This window comes from Podarcis filfolensis (assembly GCF_964270895.1).
Source record: "Podarcis filfolensis genome assembly, chromosome: 3".
Lineage (NCBI taxonomy): Eukaryota > Metazoa > Chordata > Lepidosauria > Squamata > Lacertidae > Podarcis > Podarcis filfolensis.
In genome coordinates this window covers 72,995,640-73,011,917 of record NC_139606.1, presented here as the reverse complement: position 1 = coordinate 73,011,917, position 16,278 = coordinate 72,995,640, and the positions used below count along the sequence as shown (strand labels likewise).

Below are 16,278 nucleotides of genomic sequence, written 5' to 3'. Positions count from 1 at the left end.
TGCCCTAGTCTTCATCTACTTTCTAAAAGGCAAGAATAGATCTAGGCACATAGCACTCTCAGGGGAGAGCATTCCACAACAGAAAAGGTGTGGCAAAAGCTGAACATTTATAATTTATAACTCACATTTCCTCTCTGAATAGAGATGCCCAAAACAGCTAAAGCAATACACCAACAACATAGCAATGATATTTCATTTTAAAAAACCTCCACCACAACAAAACATCCAAGAAATGAACACAAGAGAGCCAGACTATAAAACCCCCTAAAACCACAAAAGTCAAAAGCTTTTTATAAAAGAACTTTCTAGTTGAATGAACACCAGCAAAGGAGGAGATAACCTAACCTCCTGTGGCAGGGAGTTCCATATAAATTATGGCTCTATTTTCTCCATTGGCATTAGGAACTGTTTGAAGCACTGTTATAAAGTTTTATGTTTATATATACAATGCAGAGTTATGAGCAAAGGTTCCAATCTGAATGTATTAGTAACTACCCAAAATGCCTGTTGTTTCAATAGCTAAGTTGCATGCACAGACAAAGAACTTCTGCATATTGTAAAGGCTACTCAGGCCCCCTGCAGAAAGATCCCCCTGTGGAATCTCTGTCAATGAAGGCTGAGTACCCAGTGTTGGGAAGAAGGGGCTCTCGTCACAAAATTTTCCAGTCCTAAATACAATGCTTTATCATAAAATTGTATGACGACCATTAATTGACATGCAATTAGGCTAAACCTGAAGTGGTCACCAAGGACAGCAATAAAAAAATAATGCCTGTTTCTATTTAGACAGCACTATTCTGAATTCTATTGTTTGATAGAGTGCAACGAAATGTTGGGAACTGGCTTTTTAGATTGGGTAGATAGACATAAAGAAGAGCCATGGAAGATCATAAAAAAGACTCTCTTCTCTAACACCCTTTTGCTCTCTGCTCTCGGCGACCAACCAAATGCACATGGGAAGCTCAAAAGCAGAACATGAAGGCAGCATTCCTCTCCCATTTGTTCCTAGTAGTCACTGATCGCTTTATCTTCAATAAAGTTGTCTAATCTCCCATTTTATTACTGGACCAGCTTTTCCCCCTACTAAATGCTAGCAAGAAGAAAACAGAAACATCACCTTCTAGATGCTATCAAACAATAACATATATTAATATTATGTCCAACACAACACAAGAGTAACAATGACAAAATATATGCTACCAGAACAGGTTACTTCCGGGTTTTGGCAGTTGCACATGTGCAGAAGTGCTGAATCACAACCCGTGCATGCGCAGACACGCCACTGTGGGTTGCGAACACTGCAGGTGTCGAACGTGCATCCCGAAAGGATCACGTTCGCAACCCGAGCCTCCACTGTATTGTTGAGAAATAGTGCCAATGAAATATTCCATAAACCAATAATATATTCAGTGCTTTGGTTGTTATGAAAACCCTACAAATGTGTTAAGGATCATAAGAATCTAAGCTTATCCATGTTTGCTTTGAGCACACATTCCTGCCATCTGATTACAAAAAAGAGCAAGAAAGAAACCGCTTGATATGACAGTAAGGGATCCCAGAGAGGAGACTGCAGCTGTTGCATTCCTGGCCCAGACCTCCTCCTGCACTGCTGCAAGCTAAGCCATGGTTTGGCCAAGCATGTTATCCAAACCCAGGTTTGTGCATTGTCTTCTCCAAACAAACCATGAGCTGCAAACCACAAAACAAATATTGGTTACAGTTTGTGGTTTTTCTACAGCGGGGTTTCCGAAACTTGAGTGTCCAGCTGTTTTTCAATTACAATTCAAATCATCCCTGACCACTGGTCATGCTAGCTAGGGATGATGCGAGTTGTAGTCCAAAAACAGCTGGAGACCAAAGTTGGGGAAACCCTGGTCAAGAAGAAGAGAAACAAGAGCCCACCGTGCCCAACTGTCTTTTGATCCACCTTTCTTTATGTCAAGTTGGTTACACAAGACACTGCGCTCACAACCTGAACATTGATCCCAGAGGGAATGACAACAGGATTGTGCTTGTAAAGCCCATGAATTCAAAGTCAACTTCTTATGCATGCTGATTATTTGACAGAGCTTGAACAAATCAGCACACCTTTGTATATTTATATTCATGCTTACTATACTGCTTTGTTTGCTTATTATTTGCAGGCTACAACATGTTCCATTTGTATTGCGGCTTGCAAAAAACAAGCAAACCACCACAATACAACTTTAAAAAATCACTGCTGTAATGGTATTTTGAGAGTTCATAGTTCGCTATTTAATCTTGTTATTTTGTTTAATTTCTATTTTATAAGTTAGCCTGAAAAATATTTAAACTGAAAGGCAGCAAGTTTTAAATAAATAAAACTAAAAAGAAAAGCAATCAAGTATATTACTGTACAAAGAGAATTACATACATAAACCACTCTGAGCGCTTTATTGCTTAGACAGTAATTCAGTTGTACAAGCTAACAAACTTGTCACAATTTGCATGGATGTGATTTTTAATGTTCTAATGAACCAAAATCAGATTTTCTCAAGGAAATACTTCTTCATGACTATGGCTAGCATGTTGGGATTCACCTAATTAAGTCACATATAATTAATACCACCATGGCATGTTCAATGAAAGGTGTTTCTGTCCAAATTTTGACCATCCCCCCCTTTCTCCTGTTGTGATATAGCCCATCCTATTTAGGGATTCAGGAAGGGATAAGGGGGTGAAAAAGCCACTTTCTCTCAACACCCTTTCACCAACACTTCTCTGAATAAATATATATGCATATCCTGTGTATGACAAGAAAACTTGTGTGGCAACTCTGGTCAGCTCCGGTACATACTCAGAAGGAAATGCTGTCACTTGCCTCAGATGAATCAGCACGTTGCCTTAAATAAAATTTGAATGAACAGCATTCTACCATACCACATTCCACAGGCAGAAATACCATGACATATCAGTAATAATGCAGGTCATCTTAAATATGTTTCATCCATTCTAATAATATGCAATGCAAGAATTTCAATCTCATTTTCAGATCACTAGGTCAGGCTATTCTGACTGAAAGCCAAAGGCCAAATCTGCCCATAATTGCTGAAGCGGGGAGAGCCTCCCTTCCTTTCCCTTTACCTGCTACTTCTTGATGGCCAATCACACAAACCTCTCTTATACCTGTTTCCACTCCAGACCAGAAGGCCAGAAGCAGCACAAACAGCATCGTTTTGAAGCTTGCAACAGATTTATTTCTACAGCCTTGAACTGAAGTCTATTGTTCTATAACATGTCTGCAATTCCATGGAGTAGCAATACAACTATCTACTGAATGTAACAGTTTATTCAATCATTAATTCAAGTGCAGTGGTATACAAAGGCAGGCCACAAAACCACAGAATGCTCATAAGGATTATGAAAGTTTATTTACTTTTGGACACATACAAGATTAAATCCTGGCTGAGAGTGATTCTTTCTAACCTACTGAAGCCCAGGAATTTTTTTTAAAAAAAAAAAAAATTCAACTACTGCACATTTAAAGTTGCATCCTGTTCATATGATGTCCCAGAGGAGCACATGTGTTGTCCCACAGAGTTTGATTTGTCTCCCATACTTTTTAACACCTATATGAAGCCACCAGGAGGGGTTATCAGAGAACCTGGGGTGATGTGTTGTCAGTACAATGGTGACACTCAACTCTTTATCTGGGGTTTGAAGGAACAGCCTGATCTAGATAATGTTGCATTCCCCTAAATAAGTGTGTAGCTTGTGGGTACTGTATGAGCCATATTTGTCACTTAAAGTCAACATGGCTTCAGTGGCCAATAAGCAATAAGCACTCTCCCAATGCTACTCTCTAGACTTGCCCCTACAGAGAGGATCACAATCACTACAGTACAGTGTCTCCAATAGCAATCTCAGAGTGGGTCCGGGAAGATGCAATGGTAAATGGTATCAAAAGCCACAGAAAAATCAAGAACAGTAACATTCCCCATGTCCCACCCTCAATCAAGAAATTAGGGCAACAAAGGCTGATTCAGTCCTATATCCAGGCCTGAACCATGAATAGGAAGGATAATCTAGACTACAGTAATGTATTCTATGAGGGGCTGCCCTTGAAAATGGTACAGAGGTTTCAAAAGAGAAAACCTTCCTCCACACCTCTGCAATGGGGGGTGGGGACGAAGAGCGCCTCCTCTGCAGATTTTAACAGGCAGGCAAGGCAAGCAAGCACAGGGGAAGAAGGTGTTTTTTTCAGGTATTGGTGACTTAAATCATGTAGGGTTTTATACGTCATCATGAGCACCTTAAGCCAGGTCAAAAATGCCAATGGCAACAATGCAATACTGTCTCCTAACACTGGTTCAGCACCTGCACTGCCTCTCCTTATTCAGATGGAATGGATATCCTCAGCATGCTATTGATAACACTTCAATTTATTTTGGAAGAGGAGGTACCAATGAATCAAAAGTAGCAAACATTAAACTTTCAATCTCAAGAATCAGGGAGAGAGTTTATTTGAGCATTACTCATAAAATGTTTTACTGATAAGAAATCTTAAAATTATCATAATGAAAACCAGTTAACACCATCTCCATACACCAGTCTCTCAATTCTCTAGATCTCTACAGCATCACAGCATATCAGTCTCAAAGTTATTACTTCATGACACAGCTTCCTACCCCACCTTCAGTTACACAGGCCAAACCAGAAACTATTTTTTATAACACCTCTCTGGGTTGTATGAGTCATCATCTTACTTCCTTTTATAACACAATCAAAACAGCTGCTCAGATTTAAAACAGATAACACTAAATGAACCTATGTTTTCCTTCAGATCAGAGACCACAGTAGCCACCTTTTATAGGGAATTTGCTAAGCCAGTTTATTGTGGCAAAACAGAATGCAAACTTTGAAATTATCAACCCAAATGAGAAGCTAACTATTAAGTTATTCAGGACAAAACTGCTTTCTCAAAAGTTTTTCTTCTTTCATAAATATTCAACAAAAATATTAAGGTAACAGCTATGATGCATTTTGCCACAAGAAAATATTAATGCATAAGAACAGGGGGTGGGATACCATTTTGAGTCTAAGGGCTAGATCCAGAACTGTCCAACCCTTCCTGTCCCAGCAGCACTCTTGTTGAAGACCACTCCCCCACCCTGCAAAAACACAAAAAAAGGATTGAAAAAGCTAAAACACATTTTTAGTCTAATTGCTGAGAAAGCAGTTTCCATTCAAAGTAAAGTGTTTCTCCCAGTACTGTTCTTTGAAGCTTATCCTTATCCTTTCGACCTCTAATAGAGATGGAGAGAAACTAGCCTAATGAACAAAGATTTAAAAAACTGTTATTTGTTGCTTCACCCATTTTTGCTTCAGGCAAAACCAGCACCTCTGGCAGGTGGCCCCGAGAAGTTTGTCCCTGAGCTGGAACAAGTTTCCTACCCCTGCAGTAAGATCATTTACTAATTGAAAATGTCAATAAGACTATACTGTGAATAACCCATATTTATTTATAATTTGAGAAATCAACATACTACAGAACTCAGGTACAGTGGTACCTCGGGTTAAGAACTTAATTCGTTCTGGAGGTCTGTTCTTAAGCTGAAGACCACTTTAGCTAATGGGGCCTCCTGCTGCCGCTGCACGATTTCTATTCTCACCCTGAAGCAAAGTTCTTAACCCGAGGTAATATTTCTGGGTTAGCGGAGTCTGTAACCTGAAGCGTATGTAACCTGAAGCGTATGTAACCTGAGGTACCATTGTAGTTGGATGTCATAAAATAGGAGTAAAAGATTACCAGGGGGCAGGGTGTCAGCAGATGACCCTAATGAGATCCAAAATGACATATCTTGGATCTTATTTAATACCTTTGATGACGTGTAGCCCCTGGTTCCACTAGAAAGTTCACAACACATCCTTGAACTAATAAATCACCTTTGTTTGATCCTGAAGTCAGATATTTCCCCCACTGTTTATTCATTTATATAGAAAGCTGTCTTACTCCTGTTTGACAGGAGGACCATGGATTTTAGTTAATAAATTTGAAATTTAACATGTTTATATTAGACTGAATTGTGAAAGTTTTTTCTAACTGACATAATAAACTAATACAAAAACCCAATGTATATTTTTCAAGATGATTCTTACGCATCTTAGCAGCAGCAAGAGAAAAAAACAAAGTGGGAGGAAGCTCAGGTAGGTGGAGCAGGATATAGGTTACTACCTGCTGAAGAATTTTCACAGTGCTGAAGTATGAGGGATCCTTTTGTCTTGGTCACATTGCTGTTACAGTACTTGTGTTCTAAGTTCTAGTGTCAGGACAGGCTATGATATAAATACAATATACAGCCAAGATTTCAATCACAATCCGAGACGGCTCTGGTTGCCCTAACAGGTGATCTCTGTAGACAACTGGATCGAGGTGGGTCGGGACTTCTGATTCTTTTAGATTTGTCAGCAGCCTTTGACATGGTTGATCATGATCTTCTGGACCACAGCCTCGCCGATGATGGGGATACAGGGCATAACCCGTAAATGGCTGTGCTCTTTTATCTCTGGTCGGGGACAGAGGGTGACACTAGGGAGGGAGATGTCATCGCGCCACTCCTTGGTGTGTGGAGTGCCGCAGGGTGCAATCCTTTTCCCAATTCTTTTTAACATCTTTATGCGCCCCCTTGCCCAGATTGTCCGGAGCTTTGGGCTGGGCTGTCACCAATATGCTGATGACACTCAGCTCTATCTGCTGATGGATGGCCACACCAACTCTGCCCTGGACACACTGTCCAGATTCTTGGAAGCTGTGGCTGGATGGTTTCGTGGGAGCCGAATGAAACTAAATCCTTCAAAGACAGAGGTCCTCTGGCTGGGCTGGGTTGGGATGGTATGGTATGGGGATGAGGGACCAAGTCCCTTCTCCTGCGGGGGCCCAATTAGTGCCACTGCCTTCCGTTAAGAGTTTGGGTGTAATCCTTGACGCCTCCCTTTGCATGGAGGCGCAGGTTACAGCAACAGCCAAGGCGACATTTTTCCACCTTCACCGCATCAAGCTGTTGGTCCCTTACCTTTCCCTCTCCGACCTGGCCACAGTGATCCATGCGACGGTCACCTCCTGGCTTGACTACTGTAATTTGCTCTACGTGGGGCTGCCCTTGAAGCTGTCCCAGAAACTCCAGTGGGTGCAGAATGCTGCAGCGAGGCTCCTCACGGGGTCTCTGCCATGGGAGCATATTCACCCAGTGCTTTTCCAGCTGCATTGGCTCCCGGTGGAGTACAGGGTCAGATTTAAGGTGCTGGTTTTGACCTTTAAAGCCCTTCATGGTCTAGGACCCTCGTACCTACGAGACCGCCTCTCCCGGTATGCCCCACAGAAGACCTTAAGGTCCATAAACAGCAACACGCTAGAGGTCCCGGGCCCTAAGGAAATTGGATTAGCCTCAACCAGAGCCAGGGCTTTTTCAACACTGGCTCTGGCCTGGTGGAACGCTCTGTCTCATGAGACCAGGGTCCTGCAGGATCTGATTTCTTTCTGCAGGGCCTGTAAGAGTTGTTCCGCCTGGCCTTTGGCTTGGAGTCAATTTGATTCCCTCCCCCTCTTTCTTTTTTCCTTTCTCCTCCTGTGATAAGGCTGTATTTTAATGTTTTAATGTTGTATTTTAATCTTGTTTTTAAGTTGTATTCATTCAACTTGTTTTTATTATTGGTTGTTAGCCGCCCTGAGCCCAGCCTTGGCTGGGGAGGGCAGGGTATAAATAAAATTTATTTATTTTATTATTCTTATTCTTATTCTTATTATTAGAGATGCTAAAGATATGTTCCAAGAATCAAGCATAATGCTTCTATTCCAAAAGCTTAGCAATCACCATACCTAGTGAAAAATTTAAGATTGGGTAAACTTTTTTTTAATCAGTTGATACCTGTCTTTTCCTAAGTTATCTCAATTAAAATTTTGAACAAAATTATGGCATGGAAGGTTATTCTGATAGATAAACTACAGCAAAGCACATACAACATTTCAGATACACTGGCGTCTTACAATCTCTTAAGGTTTCCCATTTTATAAACAAAGATACACAATAGTTCCTTTATTTCTAAGCCCAAAATTTTTACTATTCTAACTGAAAACTTGAAACATAGCTTAGTTTTCATAGATTACCGATTTACTTAAAAAGAAGCATCAGTTAGCATCAGTCCATAAACATTTTCAAAGTGTGATCCTTTCAATGCATAATTACTAAAAATCAGTCAGGACACAATCCAATGGCCCTTTGTAGCTGCCACAGGATATTGCAAATCTACCTGTCCACAGGGAGAGAGGACGGTCCACCTCCAGAGGCCTCCTCAAGATTAAAAGGGTACGTCAAGAGTAGATCTAGGGAGGCTTTGGACCTGAGGGCTCCTATTCACTTGACATAGGAGGGAAAATATGCCAGCCCTGGAGATGGTGCCCTTATTTTCTCTTCATCCACTCTCCCTCACCATCCACCCAGCAATTACAAGTCAGATTTGGCAGTTGCTTTGCCACAGGTTTTCCCTCCCGCACTCCATTAGGATTGTTCTGCCCAATAATTTCAGGAGTGTCTTTCTGCTTGCCAGTAACAATAGGTATCTGAATCTCTGAATCACACATTATCTCGGTATGCAGTGTTTAATCAGTTAGATTAGCCTAGTTTAAAAAAACAGCAACATCTGATTGATATGCAGGGGAGTCCCAATGTATAAACATCTGCTGCCTATTTTAAAAAGCTGTTATTAGACTTACATTTAAATACTATGAATGACAAGCATCATCTTAAAAAGAGGCATTCACCCCTATGGCGACTGCTACAACATGCATGCACAATCTGAAAATATAGCAAATGTGCTTTTTTACTTCAGAGGAGCTACAATTTCTTTCATATTCACATTTAAAATGATTATTGATTAACGTTGCAATCTTGCACAGATGTATCCTACACAGGCATTTCAGAGAATAAAATCCCGCCAAACTCAGTAGAACTTACTTACTTACTTATTTTAATTCATACAAAGATCACAGGGCAGTTCACAAAATAAAAAAACAAAATGAGAGCACAATGTACATAACACAAAAACCCCAATATTCACCCCCCCAAACATGTTTAAAAGGCCAAAGTACCATCCCCTATATTAGAAATAACTGAGTGATATAAGCAATACAGACCACTAAGGCATCAGCCAAACTATTACTTCTTAGTTACTAATAATATCTGCATTGAAATGTTATCTTGGGGCATAATGTGTAGCAGAACAATTATGAGCTTGTGCTACTGCAGGTAAACAGCAAATCAATGTCTGTGAACCAGGTCAGAGGGGTGCAGGAATCTGTTTCTCCAAAAACTTATTATTAATTTTAGTGAGAACAGCCTTGTGCCCATCTCTTTGGCCACAGAGCCTATATAATGACACAATAGAAAGAGGCAAAAGCAGAAAATGGGGCTGTTGTGTCACAATCACACTTTTAGAACATTCTCTTATTTCATATGCAATATTCAAAAGCGGGTCATAGATTCATATAATCAGACTGTTAAATGATAGGCTCTTTGTATCATGTACTGCTTATTATATGGAATACAATAAAAGCATTCCTCTTTCAGCCTTTGATATAGCACTTACATGATGCAAATGTCATGGGCAATCTCAAGTATTTACTTTTAGAGATGACTTTATTATTATTTATGGAATGTATACCCCATTCTTTCAATTTATTTCTATGTATTTGAATTGCTCGGGCTACCTTACAATATTTTTTAAAAGAACATTAAATAGCAAAAACGTAAAAGAATTCATGTGCTCTGATGGTGTTTCCTGCTTGGCAGGGGGTTGGACTCGATGGCCCTTGTGGTCTCTTCCAACTCTATGATTCTATGATTCTATGCAACAGATAAAAATATATTTAAAATTAATGCTAATCATATAAAGATCATCAACCCAGACCCTGTGATTATGATGATGCCCCACAAGAAGTCCAAAGGGTGGCAACACAAGAATAAACACCCCCCCCCCCTTTTAGAAAGATACTGGTGAGTGTCCTGCCTACTCCTGATGCAAAACAAGGTACAGAAATAATACCTCAGGTTAAGAACTTTGCTTCAGGATGAGAACAGAAATTTTGTCGCGGCGGCAGCGGGAGGCCCCATTAGCTAAAGTGACAATCCCAAGTGACATCCATTACATGCTATGCCACACAGCAAAAGCCAAGTCATAGGAGCATTTCCACTCCTCAAACCTTATTCTAATAAGGTGGTCTTGCTCTTGATAAAAGAGTGGCGAGCTTGGACTTTTCAAGATGGTGGAGTATGCTTACCAGCTGACACCATTCCTTCACAAGGGGTGATTTGATTAACAGCTAACTTATAAATGTAACTTGCATTAGATAAGACTTGGGGTTCTGCAACTAATTAGGGCAATTGTAACTTCCTGATTATGGCTGTTACATGCTTAAAATCAGCCCTGGCTTGAACCACAGGGGCTTTCCTCAATGGCTTCACTGCTCAGAGCTTAGTGAAATCACACACATAGCTCTGGGAATGCGAAAAAGATTCCAGTAAACAAAGGTCACCAACAACTCCTGAAAATACTTACATGCAAGTTTTATGATCATACAAAAAGTAGCCCCACTGCTATTAATCTTTATGTGAAGGACAAATAAATTGCATGGCCCACATGACCAAACATACCTAGAAGAATCTTTCAAATAATTAGAAGCCAGACCTAAACAAAGCAGAGAGAAAAGTATACTTCCAAGAACAAACTTATAGGGTGTGATTTAGTTTGTTGCAAGTTTTATTTTTTTTTTTGAAGGATTCAAATAGTTATTTTAACAGCTTTTATCAATAATTTTATTGTTTTGTTCTTTTTGTGAACCACTTTGTGGATTTTTTTTACAATCATGTGGTACATAAATGTTATCAAATGAATGAATAACATTTATGAAATAAAGTTGTTTCTCCTTAGGCAACCATATACTTGTGATTTCCCCTCTCCCAAAAAACTTTCAATTTATATGCTTGAACTATTTGATCAAGCATGCCCACATCAAAAATGTAATGTAACACAATGGTGAAAATTCTATAGACCCAATTCTCACAATCTGATAGCACTACCAACATTCTCTTCTTGACTGGCCATGCACATTTTTCCAGAAGAATAAATGAGAGTAAGGGAAAGGCAAGCTATTATGATAGGCTATGGCATATAAATGAAGTATTCATATCATAAGAACACAAGAGTCTTGCTGGATCAGACCAAAGGCCCCTATTGTCTAGTATCCTGTTCTCATAGTGGCCAACATTGCATGCCCATAAGAAGCACACAAGCAAGACCTGAGCACAACAGCATTCTCCCAGTAGACATCTTTAGTCCGTTATATACTATTTGCTTATATCAGGCTCCACAACCTTTTTGGGTCTGGAAGCACATCACTACATGTCCAGATCTGATTCGCTTTATGACATTATCACACTCCCAAACTATTCCTGATTGGTTGGGCTCACTCAGGGGTAGAAAAAAGACTAGCCACAGAAAAAAGGTACAGTGGTACCGTGGGTTAAGTACTTAATTCGTTCCGGAGGTCTGTTCTTAACCTGAAACTGTTCTTAACCTGAAGCACCACTTTAGCTAATGGGGCCTCCTGCTGCTGCTGCTGCGCCACCGGAGCACAAGTTCTGTTCTCATCCTGAAGCAAAGTTCTTAACCCAAGGTATTATTTCTGGGTTAGCGGAGTCTGTAACCTGAAGCATATGTAACCTGAAGCGTATGTAACCCGAGGTACCACTGTACTAAAGTAGAAGCAGGGCAGGGCAGGTTGCAAACTGTAGCAACATATGACACTCACTGGGGTTCAAGAAATTCTACTTATTTTGCCTCTCATGTTTTCTGAGGGCAAAACTCCTGCTCATTCTGAATTTGGATTGTCATTTTTCTGCTGACTTACACAGATCAACACACTTCATTTTCCAGTCAAGGAATAACTCTCACAAGAAAGTCCATGAAAAGATAGCATAAAAAGCAATGCAAAATTTGGGCCCTTATGAACTATATATTACAGAAGTGATTCCCATAAAATGAACCTGGCTACATTATCTAGTCATTATTGTGAGTCAAATGTACTTCCTAGTAGCATCAAACCATACATCAGCTGTGAACTTACTAAGAGGCATTAGGGAAGCCACTTTCCATCTCAGCCCGTCTGCAATATACAGATAATTATGCTTTTCAGACTGTTGTAAGAATTACTGAGGTAGTATGTGTAAAATACTTTGAAAACTTGAAGAGCACTGCCCCGGATTGCACATCACAGTTAATAATTTACAGTGATGACATCTAAGAATATTCTTTCACTCCTTCTTACTAGTATACAGAGAAAACAGGGCATGATTCCCTGGCTTCGTGCCATGTCTATACCTGGGATCATGATTTATTTCATGCCAACAAACTGCAAACAGTACGCCAATAACAAACCTTGGCTACATATCATTGTTTCTTGTGAGTGAATTCCTGTTTCGGACATAACACAAATCCAGGGATTATGGTTTGCTTCCTCCAGCACTGGGGGGGGGGTAGGGGGAGAGGGAAGAATTTAAATTGACCTCTTAGTTGAAATCAAAGTAAACAATTCACCATTCACCTTAGTGTGGCATGCAGTATGAATCACTAAATTGTTACTACCGGTACTTCAGTTTATAACTTAGTTGTTTCTGTAAAATAGTTCAGCACTGAGCGTAATTGTGAAGTCTTCTCTGAAACACCTTTCCGACACCTATCTGGGATATTTCAGCTAAACTATGCTTTCACAACATGCCCATTTTCACAACTTATGCCCAATTAACTGGATACATGATGTTTGCCTGTAGCAGACCAGCAATTATACCACCCATGACATATAAAAGTGTAGTAGAGCATAAAAAAGTAGAGCTGTGGGGAAGGAGGTAGAGGGGGTACACAATGAGCAGTCCAGTTGCCACAGTGGTGGAGACACTCCTGCACCACAGTCAGGCAGGAGGAGATGGTGGAACCACTGTGAAGGAAGTGCAAGGCTTGTGTGTAAATGGCAGTTTGGAGGAAATGAGAAGAAAGTCACAACATGGCTCAGGTGGAAGCCTTACTGGACACACTCATCCAAGAAACATTTCTGTATTGCCAAAGCAAAGCTTTTTTTAAATAGTTCAAACATGCACAAAGGCAGTCAGGTTCACCAGAAGTCATCTCATGGCACACCCAACAACCACAACAAAGTTCTGCCTGCACCTGGAATTGTGTGTGTGTGTGTTCATTCAAACATGGAAGGTTGATAAAAAGGTATTATATTGCATTAAAGATGAAGCTTAAAACAAGCTCCAAAATAATAAATAATGAAATTAGACTAAGAAGCCATCAGAGGAACATGTAGGTCTCAATGCTCCAGTCAGAAGCATAGATATTTTAGCATTATGTGTAGTAAGATAAGAATCAATATAAGTCTACAAATGACTGAGCCCTGGCCCATTTGACAGGTCATTTTTCTAGTTCTACCAGTCCCATTATCTAAAACAGATTTGAACAGGAATATCACAATAGATTTGAATAGCTAATCTAAGACAACTGGATCTTCAAGCTCCTATGTTGGCAGCTATCAACAACGTGACTGCACAACTCTAACCTGTCATAAAATGAGGAAAGCCAAATGATCAGATATAAAAAGAACTCTAATAACAAGCCACTTCCAACTATATTAGTGCTAACACTTTTTGAAATGGAGATAGATCACATACATTTTTGTTTCAGCAGAAGACCATGGAAGGCTTATTATTACATAAAATGTAAATTTAAACACTGCACAAATGTGTAAGGGAACATAAGGGTATTTCCTTTAAAGCTAAAATGAGTTCAGGATCTTTGAAAATAAATCTGAAATAATTCTCTCTAGATGTTAACTATTTAGCACTAAAGAAAATAAATCAATTATTCATCACTGGGCTTTTGTTAACAACTAAAGACAAACCGGAGCCAAAATCAAGTGTAAATTTCCTTCTTTTCCTTGGGAACAGGCACATGATCAGCCTCCACCCAATAAGCAGAGAGCACAGTCTTGTTTTGCCAGCAGAGAACAATCTACCTATCAAAACTTCCCCACACCACCTTTCATACTTAACTCAAGCATACAGACTGACCAGCCAAAAAGAATGTTGACAACAACCTGATGGGGTGTGGCTTTAACTTTTTAAATTTTAAAAAAGTATCCAATCTTTTTCATTAAAAAAGTTTTAGTAGGAAATCTAAGTTTTTCCTGTAGAACTTGTTCCCATAATTGTGAGACTTGCTCATAATACTAGTTTTATGAGCATTTTCAAAACTATTCTGCTAATATCATAGGAAAGGAAAGCTCCCCTCCCCTTTTAAAGCTCAGCAGCTCATTTTAAGAAAATTATTTGTGGACAGATGCAACACTTTTTTACAGGTTAGTTTCCAAAACGGGTTCGGATAAAGTAGATGATTTTTGTACTCCTTTATTTCGGTTAGATGATAATAATTACATCTCTTTTCCAGGTCTTGATCTCTATACCACACCATCCCTTTCAATTAAGAGTAATTCCCTGATAACCCTCCCTCTCCTTTCACCCCGGATTCCTACACAACAAGCCTATTCTTATTCGATACACGCCAATGTTTTCCCCGCCAAACACACACAGAGAGAGAAACAAACAAACGATCCCCTGCGACATTTCCTCCTAAACTAAGCCACGATGTTTCAGGGCACGGCAAAAGGGGCAGCCTGTTTCCATAAATGCCACTAGTCCGCGAGACCACTTCGAATCAAAGGAGTACTTTAGTGGGGGGGGGGGTCGACGACCAGCGGTGATAGTGAGGATGACGGGGAGGGTTCAGCAAACATTAGCAATCGCTAGAAAGAAAGGCTGAGCCAAGCCCTGGAGGGGGCGGGGTGGGCGAGCCCTGTACCTTGCCGGGCTGGGGGCGCAATCGTAGGAGCTGCAAGGCATGGGGGGGGGGAGCTCATATCAAAGAGAAACACGAGAGCAGCGCCTCTTCCTCGTAGGGTGTAAATAGTCAGATTGGGGCGGGGGGAGGGATACTGCCTTTACAAAAGGGAGACACGGCGGGTGCAGGTACGGGAGGCTTATCTCGTCGCCCAGAGCTAATGAGGGCCCGTGCAGGTCGGCCGGCCTGCCTGCCTGCTCCGCATCCAAAGGGGATTTTAGGGGGCGCTGGACATAATCTCCCTCCATGTGATCGTGCCAGTGAAGTGGGCACGAGGAAGGTCGGAAGGCAATACTGTAATGAAGGATCTCTTTTCCCGGAGGGGGGGGGCGAGCGGGGGGCTGCCGGGTCCCTCACCTCGGGAAGGGGCGGAGCCTCCCCTCCGCGAGGATGGAGGCGTCTGTAGGAAGCGCCGCCACCGCCGGCCTCACCTCCGTAAGGAAAGGAAGGGAAGGGGGGGCAGTAGCTGGCCGGGAGATATGTCCGTGTGGGGCTGCGTGTGCAGACGTTGATCCCCTCCCCCTCCGCCCGCTTTCGGCTGCGGGGAGGGAGAAAGGGGAGAATGCCGGCCGGCCGGGCGCTCACCTCGGTGGGGGGGCTGATCTCGAACAGGTCCAGCCGGTTCGCGTTCCAGTGGTTGATGATGTCGGCCAGCTTGCGCCGCTCCTCTTCCCGGCTGCCGCCGCCGCCCGACATCCTCCTCAGCAGCCCTCCGGGGCTCCCGGAGCCAGGAGCTACACGGCGGGAGGGCCGCGCGGAGTTCCCGGCGGATTTGTAAGGGGGCGGAGGGGTCCGAAGGAGGGAGGAATCCGGTCGCTGGTGCCGCCCCTCCTCGCTCTCACCAGCCCAGACTTTGCCCTCTTCTCGCTTGCTGAGGGAAGCGCGGAGCGGCTCCTGGCTCGGTGGCAGCGCTTCCTGTTCGGTAGCGTCTCTCAGTCCTCCGCCTCGCGGAAAGCCGTCGCCGCCGCCTCCTTCCCCGCCCCGGTTGTCTCCTTTCCTCCCTCCCCGCCTTTTCTCTCTCTCTCACACACACACAGAGAGAGAGGGAGGGAGAAACACCGTTCCGTGCGCGCGGCCGCTTAGCCGTTCTTTCGCGAGCGCGTCACAAACGCCGCTCTCCTCCTCCTCCCCCCACCCATCCTTCCTTGCGCGCGTGCGCGTGCGTGCCTCCTGTGTGCTTCTGATGCTCGGGTGTCAGGTCAACAGCCCGGCGAGCGCGCGCGCGGAAAGAGGGCCGAGCGCACGGTGCTCGCGCCTCCTCCTCCTCCTCCTCCCGATTCTCTCTCTCTCTCCCCCCCCCCACCCCGTGTGTGA

The 16,278-nt window shown here is 42.3% G+C and overlaps 1 protein-coding gene across 14 annotated transcripts in view; it reads right to left on the bottom strand.

Moving 5' to 3' along the window:
- Positions 1 to 16,135, bottom strand: part of AFDN (afadin, adherens junction formation factor) — a 91,570-nt gene extending 75,435 nt beyond the window's left edge. For 10 of the 14 annotated variants that reach the window (XM_083605959.1, XM_083605972.1, XM_083605965.1 and 7 more), the window contains exon 1: positions 15,550 to 16,135. In XM_083605959.1, the coding sequence (XP_083462085.1) occupies positions 15,550 to 15,660 (111 nt within the window). In that variant the 5' untranslated portion in view covers positions 15,661 to 16,135. The remainder of the gene's footprint in view (positions 1 to 15,549) is intronic. The other 4 variants (XM_083605960.1, XM_083605969.1, XM_083605971.1 and 1 more) reach the window with 2 other exon arrangements.
- Positions 16,136 to 16,278: the final 143 nt, after the last annotated feature.